The 17994-nt window shown below is 34.5% G+C and overlaps 1 protein-coding gene across 1 annotated transcript; it reads right to left on the minus strand.

Annotated features, from left to right (window-relative positions):
- Positions 1–220: 220 nt before the first annotated feature.
- Positions 221–8994, minus strand: LOC112755255 (protease Do-like 9). Its single transcript, XM_025803224.3, has 9 exons — positions 8184–8994; positions 7243–7442; positions 6946–7126; positions 6373–6564; positions 5680–5912; positions 2277–2378; positions 2131–2181; positions 1927–2031; positions 221–798 (listed from the first exon to the last, which is right to left on the minus strand). The coding sequence occupies exons 1-9, from the start codon at positions 8776–8778 to the stop codon at positions 700–702; spliced, it is 1758 nt and encodes a 585-aa protein (XP_025659009.1). The 5' UTR covers positions 8779–8994; the 3' UTR covers positions 221–699.
- Between the last annotated feature and the right edge of the window lie 9000 nt (positions 8995–17994).

Raw genomic sequence — 17994 nt, forward strand, 5'->3', positions numbered from 1 at the left:
TTGAGTGTAGTTAACAAGCGAATCGAAAGTTTTTCTTTTCCCAACCGAATAGGCGAATAGTAATAAGGACGGAGAGTTTTGAAAAACAGAGACTGGGGATGGGAACAAGTCCCAGCCCCATAGAACCGTTGTAATCCCTAAAATAGAGAGGAATACAACCCTCATTCCAAACCATACCCCAAAGTGACAAAAAAATATGTATACCTTAAAAAATGCAGAATATTTCAAATTATTTGCCTTTTATTACAAATCAAACATTAATATCCTCAATATGAAAAGTCTACATGCCTCGTCCTAACTAAAGAAAAATAATACACCACAATGTCAAATTTTTTGGGGGGAACAATTTCTCTAAATAGGGAAATATATTCCCTAGTCCCTACCCTCTCCTATCCATTCCTCCACAAGGAATATAATGTTTCTGATTGAGGAAAGATATTAAATGATAGACATGAATAGAGTAGAAAGCATTCAACCGCCAATGAAAATGACAAGATGCATCTAAGCAGCTGATGCATTTCAAATTCCCCCAAATACTCCCCGCCAGATTTCAATGTCTCCTCTGCGTGCTTCATTGTTCAGCTCACCGTCTACTATATAGATCTCATGGTCAAAAATCTGATAACACGTGTTTAGTACCCCTCGAAAAACATACCACAAAGCAACAGTGAAAATTGAAATAGCTCTCGCCAATGCCTTTCATGCTTTCAGGTCATCAGATATTGCCGACGGTATACAATGTGTTGTGAGTATATCCATGGTTGCGGCCTTGGCAGTGCTGGTCTTTAGTACTACTATCTGCAAAAGTGGGACATTCAAAATTTGAATAAGTATTCATCTGATTCACAATGAAGTTGTTGAGCTATAAATATTTGAGAATTGAAGTAGTTATCTCATCGGGGCTTCCTTGTTTAGACCTGTGTACTTTTCTTTTTGCTCTCTCTTTGGCTTACCCAAAAATAAAATATTGCAATTTGATCAAAATTTTAAACATTTGTGTGTTTTTAACTTTTTATAGATATCTATTGTCGCATGCATATTTTGACCAACACCTCCTAAATCTTTTCAAACTTCAATCCAAATATAAATATTGTCTGGGCCTACTGCCCTCTCATTCTTCATCAGCTTTAGGACTTCCTTTACTTCAACTTCTCAAATTCTTCAATAATAATTAAAATTTTGGTCTTCTTTTTTGTATGCAACTGAAATACAAAAGAGTCTCCTCTCTCTCGATAAATAACTCGTGAAAGTAGCTCTTCTATATTTCGTCAATACTTTCATCAGTGACCAAAATCTCACCATTCTTGTCCTTAATGACTTAATTTGATCCAAATCTCTCATCCTTCGTACCCAAATACTGATAAAGACTCTCATACACTCTTGTTTTGACTCTCTTATTGCCACCTTTGTCTCCTTCTTAGCAGTCTTATATTTCTTAAATTTTCTACAATATAGAAACTACTCTTTAAAGCAAACTAACAAGAAGGATTAAAATAGACAACTTTTGAAATTTAGTAGACCGAAACAAAAAATCGAGTATTTTACAGGGACCAAAAACTTACTTAAGCCTATAATCTTTTACAAACTAAAGTGTTGAAACATAAATATTACAAGGACTAAAGTGAGTACATTTAATCTTTTACAGGCTAAGTTTTTAAATGAAAATTTTCCTAGGACTAAAGTGTAGTTTTACTTTCAATTTAATTATGTAAAAGATAGAGAAAGAAACAACTTCTAATTGATATGACAAATCAAATTCCACATAAGAAACTAGAAAAATATATGCTTAAACGAAATATGTAAAGAATGGGTAAAGAGAAGAATGGGCAGCTTACTGATACACGAAAGTTAGATTAAATGTTAATTCAGAAAACTTTAGAAAGTCAAAAAAAAAAAATTCACACGACTGAGTCCATGAGAGAGAACCTGTTGGTATTCCAGATCAAACTTTAGAAACTCATCATCACAGTTCTCAACCATGGTGGCCAAGCCCTTCAGATTCTTCACAGGCTTACCATTGAAAGCAAGAACCTATATGAATCCAAAAAGAGAAGGGGTAGGCATTTCAAATCAACCATTAATTTAGATCTATAACAATTAATAATTTAATATCAATAAATGTTCTCTTACCTGAGTGTTAACTATCTCCTCATATCCAATATTAATGTCAGACACCAGAACCTATATAGTAAAGTTTAAGTAAGAGCAAATGTTAAACAGCAAATCCAATAAAAAAAAAAGAAAAAATTAAAATAAGGGATAGCATAGGCCAAGACCTGAGAAACAACAACAAGTTGCTCATCAACAGATTGTGCCATAGCATGTAGATGTTTCTCTAGGAGCTTCACTGGAGCATCAAACTCATAATCTTTACCATACTGGATCATACAAATTAAGAAGCAATAATAAAGTTAGTAACAAATATATACTCAAACAACAAAAGATAATTTCCAGAAATAAAATTTACTGTAATCATAGACACAAATTTAAGATATTTAAAACACTACTTTTACAACTTGCAACCAGAAATCACAATAACATTGGTTTTATATGCACTGTTGCAAAATGATAGATGCCTTTTTTACTTTGGACTTGATGGATAAACAATCATAACATTGAATAATTTTGAACTTCCATAAAGAAAATTCAGATCTAATTGGGGAATCTAATTGGGGATACAAGCACTAAATATAGGATTTAATCCACATACAATGCTCAAACAAAGAAATAAGATTCTGCCAGTGCTCCACCTGGAGTACTGCATGATGATATGAGGTCAAAGTGTAAAACACCTTTGGATATGAGAACATATGGCAACTTCTTGTAGCAGTTATGTTCCTATTATGAAAGATGTTTAAATCTAGACAACACTACAGCAGTCCAAGGATTGGAAAGATATAAGTTCATGACAATCTAAAATGATTTATATGCTACAATTTGGATATGAGAACATATGGCAACTTCTTGTAGCAGTTATGTTCCTATTATGAAAGATGTTTAAATCTAGACAACACTACAGCAGTCCAAGGATTGGAAAGATATAAGTTCATGACAATCTAAAATGATTTATATGCTACAATTTGGAGTATTTAGTTGGAGCACAATTCGTGTACATTCAATGAAAAATTTTCTGACAAGCAAGTTTTGTGGGATAGGATTAGACATTAAGCATTCATTTGCTGTAAAGTTCATGATTTCATTTAAAGACTCTATCTGACATGTTGAGAGATTGGAAGCAATGCTTTATGAATAGTTCTTTTGGCTTTTTTTTTTACCATTGCATAGAGGACCTGGACCTTTTACCCTCCCTTCTCCTTGTATTATTCTTCTATCTAAATGACATTCTTCTTTTATATATATATATAAAAGGACAGCCCAGTGCACAAGCATCTCGCGTTAACGCAGGGTCCGAGAAAGGGCCGCACTCAGAGTGTAATGTACACAGCCTAACCTAATAATTACATCAATGGCTGTTTTCACAACTTGAACACGTGACCTTGTCACATGAAGACAACTCAATGGTTGCTCCAAGGCTCTCCAACAAATTGAATTTGGATAGAACTAGGGAATAGAGATTACTGAGAGAAGGTCTCTTAGCTTAATGATTATGACATTATATTGCTGAAAGGAAAAATAAGTTAGAAGCAAAAGACAAGGATCCAATGGGCTAAAGAAGATATAAGTTCTGAATTTTTTTCTTTGAGTGACATATCCAGCGGCATGGAGAAAGGGAAAAACACTACTAGTAATCAAAGCATTGGAAATTTAGAGAAAGTGGTGTGCACGAAAGACATCACAAGATTCTATGAGGACAGTTATTTCAACGGGAACCTTCTAGACCTTTGCTTGGAGGGTTATATTGGTATCCTGCCACCCACAAAGTAGCTTCCTTTCTTAAGAGAAACCCTGAATAAGATGAAGTGAAGAAGTTTAAAGCATGGATATGGGAAAGGCAGTGGGTCCTGATTTGTTTACTACTGATCATCAAAGCCGATCCTTTTGAAATGCTTGAAGAATTCCATAGGATTGATAACATCGGTGTGAATATTAAATCCAAATATATCACTTTTGTTCCGAAAATAGATACCTTGCTTAGGGTTAAAACAAAATATATATTGAATCAAACGTGACAGGTTTGTATAAAAATCATTGAATGGTCCCATTTCTTTGTATACAAAGTTACTTGAACAACACTGGAGAGAGATGGGTAGGAGACACAAAACCGTCATAGATCCTCTCGCACCAATCTTGTTATTCCCAATGGAGAGTACCAGTAAGAAATCTAATGCTCAAGTCCGACAAGGTTGCAAGACGTATTAGGTTTAAAATCATACCTAACCACACGTTATGCATAATGCATGTGTCAGGTATTAGTTCTAAACCTAATACCGCTTGCAACTCATGCCTGACTCTAGTGTCAAGTCCCTGTAGATACAACTCCCTCCATTGCGAATAACAAGCAAACACTACAATGTTCGCATCACCAGCCATGCCGTTTAGCCATAACATGGTGGAAGACTGATATCAATTGATAAAAATCTGAGAACTCCCTATCAAAAAAGCTAACTACTGTTATTTGAAAGTCCAAATCCTTATAAACTCCACACTATAATCCCATACTTTTGATGTAGGTATCAAGTCTCATACCTTCAAGTCTTCAACTAGATTCTATGAGGCTCACTCTTTTTGTGGCATCAGGTTACCCAGAACAAGAATGGCTTGGAAAAGGGAGGGTGGGATGCTAACACTTCCTTTCAAGCTGCTCATTCTAGCCATTGGAAATTTATTTCCCAAAGGCCATAGATATTTGCATTCTTTAAAAGTAGGTAATGGTTCTCACTTTAACTTGTGGGAGGATCATTGGTTCTGAGGCTCCTCTTTCCTTTCTCACCTGTCTTCTTTACATAACTCTCCAATTCAAAATTTTTAGGACTATACCTTTCTTTGGACTTCCATTATTTTCAAATCCCAAACAATTCAGTGTCATCCTGAAACATTGTGGACCAATAATCCCTCTAAATTGTTTTCTTGTAAATCTTACTTTCTGTTCCTGTTTCTATTCTTAACTCATTCCACAAATACATCCTCCTTCCAACTTAATAAACCTATTTGGAAATCTAAAGCTCCTGCTAGTATCAAATTCTTCATTTGGAAACTATACCTAACAGGTTTAATACCAAAATACCAATGATGTTTAGTAGGTTCGCAGATCACATATGGTTATTTTAGCTATGCTAACACTTGCGTTGAATTCTAAATCAAATATCATATTTGTTTTCCCATTATCCAGTGACAAACGTTTTCCGGAATGCATTATTAAGTACTTAGTATTGGGAGTGTAGGATACTCAAATCAATTCTTGTTGACTGCATTTGTTGGTTATGGGAGGACGAGGAAGAAAGCCAAATATTTGTGGCAGCATGCTATTTATGCTACAATTTGGGGTATTTGGCTGGAATGTAACTCCAGCATCTTTATCGACAAACATCTAAACAAGCCAGCCATGTGGGATAAGATTAGGCATCTTGCTTCTACTTGATGCAAGCTGCATGAACTTTTTTGGGGAGACTTTGTAAAAATTGCTTATCCTTCATACCTTTGTAATATCCTTCTCTTGTTAATGATACTTGATTTACACAAATAATAATAATAATAACAACAACAACAATAATTACTAACCTCAGATCTAAGATATGGGACTGAAACGGCAGTAAAAACAAATCCAGCAATTATATAGTAGGAAGGAGGCCTGCCTTTGATGTGTGCTGGAATAAGCCGCTTATGAGTTGCGAGTTTTATGTTAAATTCAAGTATCTCTGAATTACGTAAAACCTTTACTAGAGCTCTATCCCCAGTATACTTCTGAGAGACAAGATAACTGAAACCAATGCGTTCCCCATGCCTGAACGGAACTACAAATATATCCCAGAATTAGAATGTTAGCTCCATAAACCAATGGAACAATGAGTTAACCTTATTTAATGAATTTTAAAGCAAAACAGGATCAGGTTTCTACACATTAAATGAATTCCATAACATAGATATATAAATTCAATCCCATTTTGTAGCATCAATGGTCACAATAAAGAAGAAATCAGAGTAACATTTTCAAATACTTTTCCACTAGCACTAAGGATAAACCATATCCAAACCTATAATAAATGTTCAAGATTTCAAAAGATATTTCATATGAAGGAGGAACCAAATAACAATTCAGAAGCATTCATTATTTCTTAGCACGTTTTCTAGTTGTGCACAAATCCATATAATGATACGATAGGTGGAAACACGGGAATGATATGTGGAAAGTTGAGCAAATTTACATTTTACAGATATTGAGAATGCTAACCAAGTAAAAACATGGCAGATTACCTGTTCCATCGTTGGCAATATTGACCCCATCAAAGCTAATAATCACATCAGATGGCTTTAGAACATGAGATTCTGGAGCTGTGGGTTCAATTCTTCTAATACGCACACCTTTCTGGTCAGATGCCATCCCCATTGACATTCTCAGATCAGGATTTTCCATTTTCTGCCACTCAACTCCAAGAACAGGAAATCCTGAAAAGCAATTCATTGAAGATAAATTCAGTTAAGATGTGAGATCTAGCTGTCAAACACACAATAAGTAAATGCACTAAATTGTTAAGGTCAACCAGTAAAAAATGGTAAACACTAAACACACATGCATTAAATTGTGAAGGCCAACCAGGAGAAGGAAGGGGGCACCAAAAGGTATAACCCAAAAAAAAAGTCAAGAATAAATTGAAAATAGAATTCTCCAGCTAAGCAGCTAAGCACTTTCTCATCTACAGTTTTTTTTTTTAATTATTATTGGTTTTCTAGTTAGGGATGGATCTTTATTTGTTTTTTTTTTTTTTTTAAGGATTTAAGAAAAGAGAGGGATGATGTGCTTGACAAGTGAAGCATTATTCTCAGTACCTGTATAAGCCCCATTCTTTTCATAGTCTTTGATAAAATGTAGGATAACGGGAGTGGGTATTACGTATCCTATATTTTCCACATCTTCGTGTTTAAGAGACTGGAATGCAATCCCCACACATTTTCCCTTATCATTAAAAGCAGGTCCACCAGAATTCCCAGAATTTATTGCAGCATCTATCTGTAGAGGTATTTGAGGAGTCACCAGCAATAGTCAGTGTAACACACACACACACACATATATATGGGTAGCTCAAGAAATACGTAGTTAAATTAAGAACTGAGAATTTCCATTACCTGAAGTCCCAGAAGTTCGGTAGAACCATGAACATACGAGAGTATCTCCATGCGTGAAACAACACCACTAGTCACAGATATTGTATCTCCTCCAATAGGATAGCCTACAACAGTCACAGCATCTTGCAGTACAGGCAAATCTCCAAACTCAACAGGTGAAACTCCCTCCCAAAAGTCATCATCACTCACCGTCAATAATGCTGAAACATTATCAGAAGGAAAAAAGAAGTGTAGATGAATTAATAAATAACGTGTGTGTGTAGCCTAACATCATCCACAAACATACAATAATACAACAATTAGTACTAATAACTGAGTGGGGTTGACTACAATGCATCAATGCCTACACCATTAGAAGGTATATTAACACTTCCTGCCCAATGTAACAGAATAGCAGGAATTAACAGCATTACAGCAGAAACCATCCAAAACCCTGATAACAGCAAATGAATCCTCTTAATTTTTTCCTCTCAATTATTTAGTCAAGTATGATCTCTTACCATATACTCTTTAAGTACAGAAAACATGTTTGAGAAGATGTTGAATACTAAAAGATTGCACACAAAACAAATGAGAGGATCCATTCGATGATATATAAACGTTTTTCCAATTTTTAGAAACTGAAAATAAAAAGGAATGCTTCAAAACAAAGATAAATTGTAACATGATATATAATTCTTCTTTTACATGCATATCACAATATTTTCCTCTCCCTAATGCAATTATATATTCAACACGAAGTAAAGATCGTCACTGTCATTGTCATTTTCATTCAATTCCTTGTAGTGCTACAAGTTTTCCATTTGGATAGTAACACAGACAAGTTCTAACATTGAAGGAACCTCAACAAACGCAAACCCTCAAAAGAACTAGACGCTATCAAGAAGTTCAAATACAGATCGGAGAAAATACATTAACAAAGACCGAAAATTTTCAGTTACCAATATCGCACTCGGTCCCAATGGCTAGCACGGTGGCCAAGTACTTTGTATCAGACCCACGCTTCTTGAGCTTGACCTGAGTGTGGTGCTCAACGGAGTGAGCGTTGGTCAACACCCTCCGACCCGCCACGATGAACCCGCTGCTGCTGGAGCTGTACTGCCTCTTCCGCTGCCACGGTAGCGAGAAATTCGGTTCCGTGTGCACGCAGAACACCTTCACCACCGCGTCCATTGACGGCACCACCTTCGCTGCGGCCCCGCTGCCCTCCCACTTTGGCATCAGCGGCGGCTCTGCCACTGACCCCGTCGCTGCGTAGTCCCCATTTTGTTCCGCAATCCGGGAGCTACGCCGATCCGGCACCGTCGCGGAGGTCGGCGGCGATTTCTTTTTCTTGTTCTTGGACCGGCCACGGCGTAGCCCATGGGACTCCGGGTCACTGGTTTCGGCGGGTTCGGGGGCAGGGATGACAACGACGTCGTTCTTGGATGTGGTGGCGTTGCTGCTTGTGGTGGTGGTGTTATGGTCTGGGGATGCGGTTTCTTCGTCAGTTGCAGCTTTCGATTTTCGTGCTCGCTTTCTCTTCTTGTCGCCCATTTTTGCGTGTGAGAGCGAAGAGAGCGTGTCAGAGGGGAGAGAAATTTATGATAAATTGATAATAGGGAGGAGAATCGAGAGGTGACCAGTTTCTTCTCTTTGCACAAGTCTGCCACAACAGCAGACGCGGTAGGAGAGGAGAGGAAAGGACAGTCGGAAAATTGCTGGGTTATATACTTAACCATTTAAATAAGCTCTTTAGAAAAAAGTTTAAAATTCAAGAACTTTTATTAATAACAGCTTATAAATAAGATATTTTGTATTTAAAATTTTAGTCATAAAAATACTTATTTTAAAATTGTAGCGTTTAGATAAATAATTCAAAAAATATAATTTTTTTCAAAAAAAATGAAAATTAAAATAACATGATAGCAAATACTTTTCAATATTAAATATTGATCTTCTATAACCTAATCACTAAGATTATAATTGTTTAGGCAATTAATTATTTATTTGCTCTCTTATTAGTTCTATTTTTTAGGTAGAAACTGATTCTTCTACTTCATCTTTATCCATAACGGTGTTCTTGTATGTGATAAATAGTAATAAAATTTTAATTTACAATAATCTTGATGGCAATGTCAAAGAAATTATTGTGTAGTTAGTGTTTGATGTTTTATTGTTTATAACATGATAGATAAAAATAAAAAATAAATGTGAAATGTGTGTCAATGTATATTTTTGTTACTATTTTTTATTTTTTTATTTTTACTTCTATTAGAATTTCCTCCTCTTTTATTGGGGTCAAGAACTTACTATAACTAACTATAAAAATAATAGCAGTTATATAAAATAGTTATGCTACACATACAAGTCTTTTTGGTTTACAAGTCTTACAAGTTAGGCCAACACACAACAGAAGCTACACTCACCCACAAAAGTGTGTTAACACGCGCATCACATTTCCAAAGCGCTCACTCACCGTTAAGAACGACTCATCTTCTTCTTCCTCGATGAAAATTATAACTGTCATTTTTTTCCGCGTTTCTCCTTCTCCTCCTCTTCTTCCTTCTTCTTCTCCTTTTTCTTTGTGTTTCTCCTCCTTTTTCTTCGCATATTTCATCTTCATCATCGTGTTTCTCCTCCTTCTTTTGATTTTGCAACATTATGTATTTTTTTCTTCTTTATTTGATTTTTTCCTCCAAAAAAGAATTATGAGAATATGAAATAAGAAGATGAAGAAGATAAACGGAAGATGAGGAGGAGGAAGATGAAGAGTTCTGAATTATGCAGAACTTATCAGAATAAAAATACACCTAAATATCTTCGTTTTACACCCAAATTTGCTGCAAATACAGAAATGAGTTATGCTACATGTACACTAAAATCAACCACCAAAGTCAGCCACCACTATAAAATACATACTGGAATACAAATAATACATTGAAAATAAATTAAAACACACATATATTTATACACAAATATATTGGTGGTTAATTTTAGTGGCTAATTTTAGTGTACAAATAACATTTTTGTACAAAAAAATATTTTCTCTAATGCTGCATTTTTTTCTTCTTCTTCTTTTCCTTATTTCTTTCTTTTTTTTAGTTAAATGAATGTAAGTTCATCCTCTTCCAAGTAATTTTGCAGCATCATGTATTTTTTCTTCTTCTTTGTTTGAACAAGAAGAAACTTGAGAAGGTAAAACAAAAAGAAAAAGATGAATAAGAAAAAAAAGAAGAAAAAGATGGTGATAATGATGAAAAAAAAGAACAAGCAGAAGATGAAGAGGAGGAAGAAGAAGAATTCTGAATTATGCAGAACTTATCAGAATAAAAATACACCCAAAATTCCTTAAAATACACCCAAATATTTTCGTGTTACACCAAAATATCTTCGTTTTACACCCAAATTTGCTGCAAATACAGAAATGAGTTATGCTACGTGTACACTAAAATTAGCCACCAAAGTCAGCCATTAGTATAAAATACATATTGAAATACAAATATATATTGAAAATAAATTAAACCACACATGTATTTATACACAAATACATTGGTGGCTGATTTTAGTGTACAAATAGTATTTTTGTACAGAAAAATATTTCCTTTAATGCTATATTTTTTTCTTCTTCTTTTCCTTATTTCTTTATTTCTTTTAGTTAAATGAATGTAAGTTCATCCTTTTTCAAGTAATTTTGGAGCATTATGTGTTTTTTTTTCTTCTTTGTTTGATTTTTTGTTTTTATTCTTGTTAAGAGAGTAAAACAAGAAGAAACTTGAGAAGGTAAAATAAAAAGGAAAAGATGAATAAGAAATAAAGAAGAAGAAGATGGTGATGATGATGAAAAAAAAAGAAGCAGCAGAAGATGAGGAGGAGGAAAAGAAAGAGTTCTAAATTATGCAGAACTTATCAGAATAAAACTACACCCAAAATTTCTTAAAATACACCCAAATATCTTCGTGTTACACCCAAATATCTTTGTTTTACACCCAAATTTGATGCAAATACAGAAATGAGTTATGCTACGTGTATACTATAATTAGCCACCAAAGTCAGCCACCAGTATAAAATACCTACTGGAATAGAAATATACATTGAAAATAAATTAAACCACACATGTATTTATACACAAATACATTGGTCGCTGATTTTAGTAGCTGATTTTAGTGTACAAATAACATTTTTGTACAGAAAAATGTTTCCTCTAATGCTACATTTTTACTTCTGAATTGAACCACACCTCAGCCACTTGATTGGATTCAAAACAATAAAAAGAGGAGAAGATTTGTAAAGACTTGTATGAGAAAAACGCTTGTATGTGGAGAACAAACTGCTCATCAATACCATAGAGGGGCTGCAAAATACACCAAAAATACACCATATTAAAATAAGCATAAACTATAGAATGCAAATAGAACTATAAAACCATCATAAAAAATAACAAAAATCAGATTCATGAATCATCATTAAACAGAAACTAAAACAATTCAACTAAAAGAATAAGACAATTCACCCTCAGTGAGATGAAAAGTCATAAACTGTAAATACACCCAAACTTTTCTAAAATACACCCAAATATTCCTGATTTACACCCAAACGTCTGATATAAAATGCAGAAAATTCATCAGAACTAGTACATTAGATTCAATTCAAACAAGGAATAATAAACAGCAAATTTTACAGACAAGGTTCACGCATTATTCAACTACACAATTATAAACTATTAACTGGATTCAAATTCAAATTCAATTATTAACTGGAATTAAACCACATCTCAGGAACTTCATTGGATTCAAATTCAAAATTCACTTCGCTCTCGTTCAACTGATAATCTGAAGTTGAATCATCCATTATCTTCAAAACGATTTCAGAGCTAATTTCAGAAACAATGGAAAATGAGAAAAACGAAGAAAGAGAACAGAGAGAGAAACTTACGTAAACGGCGAAGGAGAAGGGAGAGAGAAACGCATGAAAGAGATCGAAGAGAAAAGACAAGAAAACGCAGAAGGAATTCAAAAAAGGAAACAAAATCCTTTTCGAAAAAGGAAATTATATATTTGTGCGTTGATTGATTGAAAAATCTGTTAAGAAGGCGCGTGAAATATACATGCCATAAGAGGCGCATTTTAGGGATTAGGGATTTTCAGGACTTGTATAACTTGTATAGTGAAAAGGCTTGTATGTGGAGATTAATCCTATATAAAATTAAAATCACATGGAAAAAAATAAAAATAAAACTGAGATTTTATACCACACACAATGTTAAATACAAATTTAATAATAAAAATAGAGTGATAAAATGATTAAAAAAACTGGAAGAAATATATACAATAGGTGGTTTAGATAAAACATTATTTTAAAATGGTGGTGGAGGGTCAATATTTTTGAGCAGATAAATCATTATGTGAAAATGATGGTGGAAGGCCAATGCTTATAGCAGATGGAACCTTGGGTGAAAATGGTGGTGGGGAGTATTTCCAATATTTACAGAGCCAAGAATGAAAGTAGATTTTTTTGTTTTGAATTTTTTTTTTACGGAAATGATAGAATGACTCATCGAGGAGGAGAAGTCATATATTTCTACTTCTTCAAAAAGCTATGAATTAACTTTTTGGTAAGTTAAAAGTTCTTTTTAAAATAGTGCCAAACACGCGTACTGTGACTTTTCATAATTCAAAAGTCAGAAAAAGTAGCTTCTGCTCCTTCCCAAACGGGCTCTTATAGGGCTAATGGTGAAATTGGTCCCGAAAATTGCACAATCGTTATTTTTGTCCCCGAAAATTTTTTTTAATCAAATTAGTCTTCGAAAGATTTGATATCAATCAGATTTGTCCTTCCGTTTATGGGCTTACAGATTCCGTTAACGATAATACACGTGGACCGTTAAGTGACAGGTGTGTTAACAGTTGTGTACCCAATTGAAAACTGATAAGATATGTTCACCTTATTATGTCAAAATAGTCCTTATCCCATTTTATAAACTCCAATCCCCAAATTGAACGGAAACATTAATCTATCTTGAGGAGTGGTGTTGCAGTGGTGCAAAGACATCACCAGGTTTAGAAGCCACGATGCGGAGCGTCGGTGGAGGACGAAGTGGTGGGTTATCACTGCGATCGCTGGGTAGCTTCGGCTCTAGCTCCTCCATGCGAAAAAGGAGAATGAACATGGACAAAACCTGTTTTTGTGGACTGAAAACTGTGATCAAGAAATCTGAAACACCAGAAAATCAAAAAGGTTGTTTCACACTTGTCCAAGATATTGGGTGAGTTTAAATTGGTATGATCCATAGTTTCTTGAACCCCCTTTCATCATTAACGTGAGATTCAATTTTTTCACTTGACATCTGCAAAAAGTTAGCCACTGTAACTACTTTAGTTGGATAGATAATAATGAATATGAAGTTTTTGACGTTGCAAATGGTGGGGCAGAAGAAGAGTTTGAAGTTGAAAGTGATTATGAAGATTGGAAAGTGAAACTAAGTTGGAGAATGGGTAGTTTGGAAGTTGAAGTCAGAGTAGTTAAGATGTTGCTTATTTTCATGTTTGTCCTAGTAATAATGCTTATGTTAGTAGTTGGAGCACTTTTTGTCAATTCAATGGGAAAGTAAAAAACTTGTAAAAGTATTGGTGATGTTGTTATTTTGTTGGATCTTGTTAAGAGTATTGGTGAAATGTAATAAATGAGATTGGACATTTTTGAATATCCATTAACAATCATGCAACCTGCATTTTTTGACATTAGTTTAATAAATTTTTACACAATTCTAAAAATAAGTAAATAAAAATAAAGACTTAATCACTCATAAGATAAATTAAGTCTAATCATATGTATTGAAATCGAAGCATTTGCATGTCCATATAATCATGCTAATATAGTCTTCACAATAATACTAAACCTATTAATCAAGTCTTCATAATATCAAGCATAAGTTACCTAATTTTGGGCTATACTAAAATATGAACAATGTTGTACAAAATACTTCAATATGTCTATAATACATAAAGATTCTAATCCTTAACCCTTTACAAAATACATAATTCAGCCTTTAATACACAACACAACTCAAAACATCTTTGTCTTTCTTCCTCGAGTGTTTGAATCCAGGAGTTGGCACAAAAGTCATTAAGCTAGCAAGTTTTTTCGCAGTAGCAGAATTGGTGCCCTTAATTGTTTCAGCTGAAACCGGAATTATTGCAGCTGTAGCCGGTTGTGGTGAGGCTGGGGTTGTTGCTTTTCCTTTAACAACATGAAGCTTTGGAGGCCTTGATTTTACTTTGTCCTGCATTTTATCATCATGAAAGATAAAGTCAATTCACTAATCATATTTACATTATGGAACATTATAATTTATAACAAAAGATAGATTACAAATAAAGTATCATACTTGGCTGGAAACAGATAAAGATTGAGATTCTTGTGTAACCGAAACCCCTTCTGATTGGCCAAGGATCATCTCAGTTGGTACATCTGAAGTTGCTGCTGGTGGATTGGTAGGATCTTGAGCAACAAGATCAATCGAGATTCCATTAGGTGCATGTTGAGCATTAGCATCAGCAGGAGCAGCAACTACTGCAAGTTGAAGTTGCATAAGTGATGAGCGGATAATTTATACGCTTTTTGACATTGTTTTTAGTATGTTTTTAGTAGGATCTAGTTACTTTTAGGGATGTTTTCATTAGTTTTTATGTTAAATTCATATTTCTGGACTTTACTATGAGTTTGTGTGTTTTTCTATGATTTCAGGTATTTTCTGGCTGAAATTGAGGGACTTGAGCAAAAATCAGATTCAGAGGTTGAAGAAGGACTGCTGATGCTGTTGGATTCTAACCTCCCTGCACTCAAAGTGGATTTTATGAAGCTACAGAACTCGAAATGGCGCGCTTCCAATTGAGTTGGAAAGTAGACTTCCAGGGCTTTCCAACAATATATAATAGTCCATACTTTGGCCAAGAATAGATGACATAAACTGGCGTTCAACGCCAGCTTTCTGCCCAAATCTGGCGTTCAACGCCAGAAAAGGAGCCAAAACCAGAGTTGAACGCCCAAACTGGCACAAAAGCTGGCGTTCAACTCCAAGAAGGACCTCTACACGTGCAACACTCAAGCTCAGCCCAAGCACACACCAAGTGGGCCCCAGAAGTGAATTTATGCATCAATTACTTACTCATGTAAACCCTAGTAGCTAGTTTATTATAAATAGGACCTTTTACTATTGTATTAGACATCTTTGGATCTTTGGATTATCTTTTGATCTATTGATCACGTTTTAGGGGCTGGCCATCTCGGCCATGCCTGGACCTTTCACTTATGTAATTTTAACGGTAGAGTTTCTACACTCCATAGATTAAGGTGTGGAGCTCTGCTGTTCCTCAAAGATTAATGCAAAGTACTACTGTTTTCTATTCAATTCATCTTATTTCGCTTCTAAGATATCCATTCGCACCCAAGAACGTGATGAAGGTGATGATTATGTGTGACGCTCATCACCATTCTCCCCTATGAACACGTGCCTGACAAACACTTCCGTTCTACATGAAATAAGCTAGAATGAATATCTCTTAGATCTCTTAATCAGAATCTTCGTGGCGTGAGCTAGAATGATGGCGGCATTCAAGAGAATCCGGAAAGTCTAAACCTTGTCTGTGGTATTCCGAGTAGGATTCAATGAATGAATGACTGTGACGAGTTTCAAACTCGCGAGTGCTGGGCGTTAGTGACAAACGCAAAAGGAGGGTGAATCCTATTCCAGCATGATCGAGAACCGACAGATGATTAGCCGTGCTGTGACAGAGCATGTGAGCATATTTTTCACTGAGAGGAGGGGATGTAGCCACTGACAACGGTGATGCCCTTGCATAAAGCCAGCCATGGAAATGAGTAAAACTGATTGGATGAAGATAGCAGGAAAGTAGAGGTTCAGAGGAACGAAAGCATCTCTATTCGCTTATCTGAAATTCTCACCAATGAATTACATAAGTATTTCTATCCCTATTTTATTAATTAATTTCGAAAACCTCATTATCAATTTATATCCGCCTAACTGAGATTTGCAAGGTGACCATAGCTTGCTTCATACCAACAATCTCCATGGGATTCGACCCTTACTCACGTAAGGTATTACTTGGACGACCCAGTGCACTTGCTGGTTAGTTGTATTGAAGTTGTGAACCATGGTATTGGTACCATGTTCTTGGCGCCATTGCCAGGGAAAGAAAGAGCCATGAATTTTACATAATCAAAGTGTAATTACGATTGCGCGTACCAAGTTGCTCACGTTGCCAGGGATTGTTTGAGCCTGGACATCACAATTTCGTGCACCAAGTTTTTGGCGCCGTTGCCGGGGATTGTTCGAGTTTGGACAACTGACGGTTCATCCTGTTGCTCAGATTAGGTAATTTTCTTTTTATTTTATTTTCAAAAATTTTTCAAAAATATTTCAAATTTTTCTCACCTGTTTTCGAAAAAAAATTTTAGATTCAAAATTTTTAAGAATGAATTCTAGTGTTTCATGAAGCATGTGAAGCCTGGCTGGCTGTAAAGCCATGTCTAAATTCTTTTGGACTGAGGCTTCCAACCATCAGCTATTATACGACTGTAGGGTATGTCAGGCATGTCATGTCTGAATTACATGCTGAAGCTTGGGTGGCCATTGGCCATGTCTAGTGTTTTGAATCGGAGCTTTCATTGAATGCTTGGCTGGCTAGTGAGCCATGTCTAATTCCTGGACTGAAGCTTTAGACTAACATGGCAAGATTCCTGGAATTCATATTAAAAATTTTGGAATCCTTATTTTTTCTTTTTCATATAATTTTCGAAAAAAAATCCAAAAAAAATTAGAAAATCATAAAAATCAAAAATATTTTTCTGTTTCTTGTTTGAGTCTTGAGTCATGTTGTAAGTTTGGTGTCAATTGCATGTGCATCTTGCATTTTTCGAAAATTCTCATGCATTCATGGTGTTCTTCATGATCTTCAAGTTGTTCTTGGTAAGTCTTCTTGTTTGATCTTGATGATTTTTTGTTTTGTGTCTTTTCTTGTTTTTCATATGCATTCTTGAATTCTTATTGTCTAAGCATTAAAGAATTCTAAGTTTGGTGTCTTGCATATTTTCTTTGCATTAAAAATTTTTCAAAAATATGTTCTTGATGTTCATCATGACATTCAAAGTATTCTTGGTGTTCATCTTGACATTCATAGCATTCTTGCATGCATCACATGTTTTGATCTAAAATTCTCATGCATTGCATCATTTTTCTTGTTTTTCTCTCTCTTCATTAAAAATTCAAAAATCAAAAAAATATCTTTCTCTTTTTCTCTCATCAAATTCGAAAATTTGGATTGACTTTTTCAAAAAATTTTAAAATCAAATTGTTTCTCATGAGTCAAATCAAATTTTCAATTTGAAAATCTTATCTTTTTCAAAATCTTTTTCAAAAATCAAATCTTTTTCAAAATTCTTAGTTATTTTTGAAAATTCCAAAAATACTTTTCAAAAAAATCTTTTTCTTATTTTTATACCAAATTTTCGAAAATAACAATAACAATTAATGTTTTGATTCAAAAATTTCAAGTTTGTTACTTGCTTGTTAAGAAAGATTTAAACTTTAAGTTCTAGAATCATATCTTGTGATTTCTTGTGAATCAATTCATTAATTGTAATTTTAAAAATCAAATCTTTTTCAAAAACAATTTCAATCATATCTTTTCAAAAATATCTTCTTATCTTTTTCAAAAATTTGATTTCAAAATATCTTCTCTAACTTCCTAACTT

Source organism: Arachis hypogaea, chromosome 16 (assembly GCF_003086295.3).
Source record: "Arachis hypogaea cultivar Tifrunner chromosome 16, arahy.Tifrunner.gnm2.J5K5, whole genome shotgun sequence".
In the NCBI taxonomy this organism is placed as follows: domain Eukaryota; kingdom Viridiplantae; phylum Streptophyta; class Magnoliopsida; order Fabales; family Fabaceae; genus Arachis; species Arachis hypogaea.